This window comes from Primulina eburnea, chromosome 5 (genome assembly GCF_022965805.1).
Source record: "Primulina eburnea isolate SZY01 chromosome 5, ASM2296580v1, whole genome shotgun sequence".
Taxonomy (NCBI): Eukaryota; Viridiplantae; Streptophyta; class Magnoliopsida; order Lamiales; family Gesneriaceae; genus Primulina; species Primulina eburnea.
In genome coordinates this window covers 26,479,251-26,481,565 of record NC_133105.1, presented here as the reverse complement: position 1 = coordinate 26,481,565, position 2,315 = coordinate 26,479,251, and the positions used below count along the sequence as shown (strand labels likewise).

Here is a 2,315-nt window from a genome sequence, read left to right as displayed (position 1 = left end):
GGGAAAAATTATGGGTCTATCTCTCCACCACCGAGTTCGCTGTTAGTTCTGTGCTTGTCAGAGAAGAAGGAGCCGATCAGAAGCCTATATATTATATCAGTCATGCCCTTCGAGGAGCGGAATTAAAATACAGTGAGGTGGAAAAAATAGTGTTGGCCCTGGTGATGACTGCTCGGAAGCTGAGACCTTATTTTCTCTCACATCTCATTGTGGTCTTCACCAATTCTCCACTCGGGAGGATCATGACCCACGCCGAAATCTCCGGAAGAATGGTTAAATGGACTGTGGAGCTCGGGGAGTATGACATTGAATACAAACCCCCAGCTGCTATCGAATCCCAAGCATTGACAGATTTCTTGATAGAAATGATTCAACCGGTAGAAAAAGAGGTATGGAGAGTGTTTGCTGATGGTGCCTCAAATTTATCGGGATGTTGAGTCGGTGTGGTCCTGACTGCCCCATCAAAAGAGAAAATCAAGCTAGCTTTGAGGATTGATTCCAGGGTCACCAATAACGAAGCAGAGAATGAGACTGTTTTGGCAGGGTTGCAGGCTGCCCGAGAAGTCGGTGCTTCCCGGGTAATTATTTATTCTGACTCCTAGTTGATCACACAACAGATCAAAGGAACGTATGAGGGCAAGAACGAAAAAATGCTCAAATATCTGGGGCTCATCACTGCCCGGGCAACGTCTCTGACCGACTGGAGTATCGAGCAAATCTCCCGAGAGGAAAATGCAGAAGCTGATACCTTAGCCAAATTGGCTGCTTCCATATCATATATAAGCACCCGGGAATTTCTCTGTTTTACCTGGTTGGTGCTCTCTATTGATGAAGAAGTACCCTCAGTCCAGAGAAGCTCGTGGATGACCCCTCTCATTGAGCATATAGTCCATGGCAAGCTCTCAGAAGATCGGGCCAAAGCTGCAAAAATCAAAAAACAAGTACCCAGGTATGTCTTTTTTAATAATGTTTTGTACAGGCGATCATATCAAGGCCCATTACTCAAGTGTTTATCAGAAGATGAGATAGAGTATGTCCTCCTGGAAATACACGAGGGATGTTGTGGGGAACACCTCGGTGGGACTGATCTGTCTCGAAAAGCTATATTGGCCGGGTTCTGGTGGCCCCAAATGAACCAAGATGCTGCTCGACTTGTTCAAAAATGACAGGGTTGTCAACACCATTCTAATTTTCATCATCGCCCAGCTACTAGTATGCAACCAATCTCGGCATCATGCCCGTTTGACCAATGGGTTTTGGATATTGTGGGTCCCTTCCCCATAGCCCGAGCACAGAAAAAATTCCTTCTTGTGGGTGTGGATTATTTCTCCAAGTGGGTAGAAGCCGAGCCATTAGCCAAGATTACTGAGGATGAAGTCATGAAATTTCTTTGGAAGAATATTGTTTGTAGATATGGCATCCCGAGAAAATTGATTTCAGATAATGGAAGGTAATTCCAGGGAAATAAAATCACCTCCTAGTGTCAAGAAATGAAGATTATTTAATCCTTCACCTCATTAGCTTACCCTCAAGCTAATGGCCAGACTGAAGTAACTAATAGGATCATTGTGCAAGCATTGAAAGCTCGGCTCTATGGAAAGGGAAAAAATTGGGTGGAGGAACTACCGAGTGTATTATATGCATATTGGACTACACCACGATCATGTACTCGGGAAACACCCTACAGCCTTGTCTATGGTTCAGAAGCAGTCCTACCTGTAGAAATTGGGCAATCTTCTACTCGGATAGAATCTTATCCGAGCAACAATGATCAGGCCCGGGTCATTGAACTTGATTTAGTTGAAGAAAGGAGAGACCAAGCAGCCATTCGAATGGAAGCTTATCGCAGCCGGTTGATGAAGTCCTACAACAAGCATGTTTGATCACGAGATTTTCAGGTTGGGGACTTGGTTATGAAAAAGTTCAAGCCAGTAGGTGATGTGGGAAAATTAGAAGCCCAGTGGGAAGGACCCTTCAAAATAGTTCAAAGAGTCAGCTCGGGTGCAGCTTATTATCTCGAAGATTCTCAAGGACACGTTCTTAAGCGGCCATGGAATGATTTTCATTTAAAGAATTATTATGTTTAAAAACACTTGTACCTACTGTTTCTAAATCAAATAAAGAAATTGTTCAAGGAAATGTCTACAAAGACCAGGGACCCGTACCCTGGCCCAGGGACCAGCACCCTCGTTATCTACTAGGTCCAAGGATCCGTACCCTGGCCCGGAGGACTCGTACCCCGGTTATATCCTAAGTCCAGGGACCCGTACCCTGGCCCAGGGACCCGCACCCTGTTTATCTACTAAGTCCAAGGA

General features: G+C 45.0%; 1 protein-coding gene across 1 annotated transcript; it reads left to right on the top strand.

Annotated features, from left to right (window-relative positions):
- The first annotated feature begins 1,443 nt into the window (after positions 1-1,443).
- Positions 1,444-1,883, top strand: LOC140831464 (uncharacterized). The gene is made up of 2 exons (XM_073195217.1): positions 1,444-1,450; positions 1,522-1,883. The coding sequence occupies exons 1-2, from the start codon at positions 1,444-1,446 to the stop codon at positions 1,881-1,883; spliced, it is 369 nt and encodes a 122-aa protein (XP_073051318.1).
- Positions 1,884-2,315: the final 432 nt, after the last annotated feature.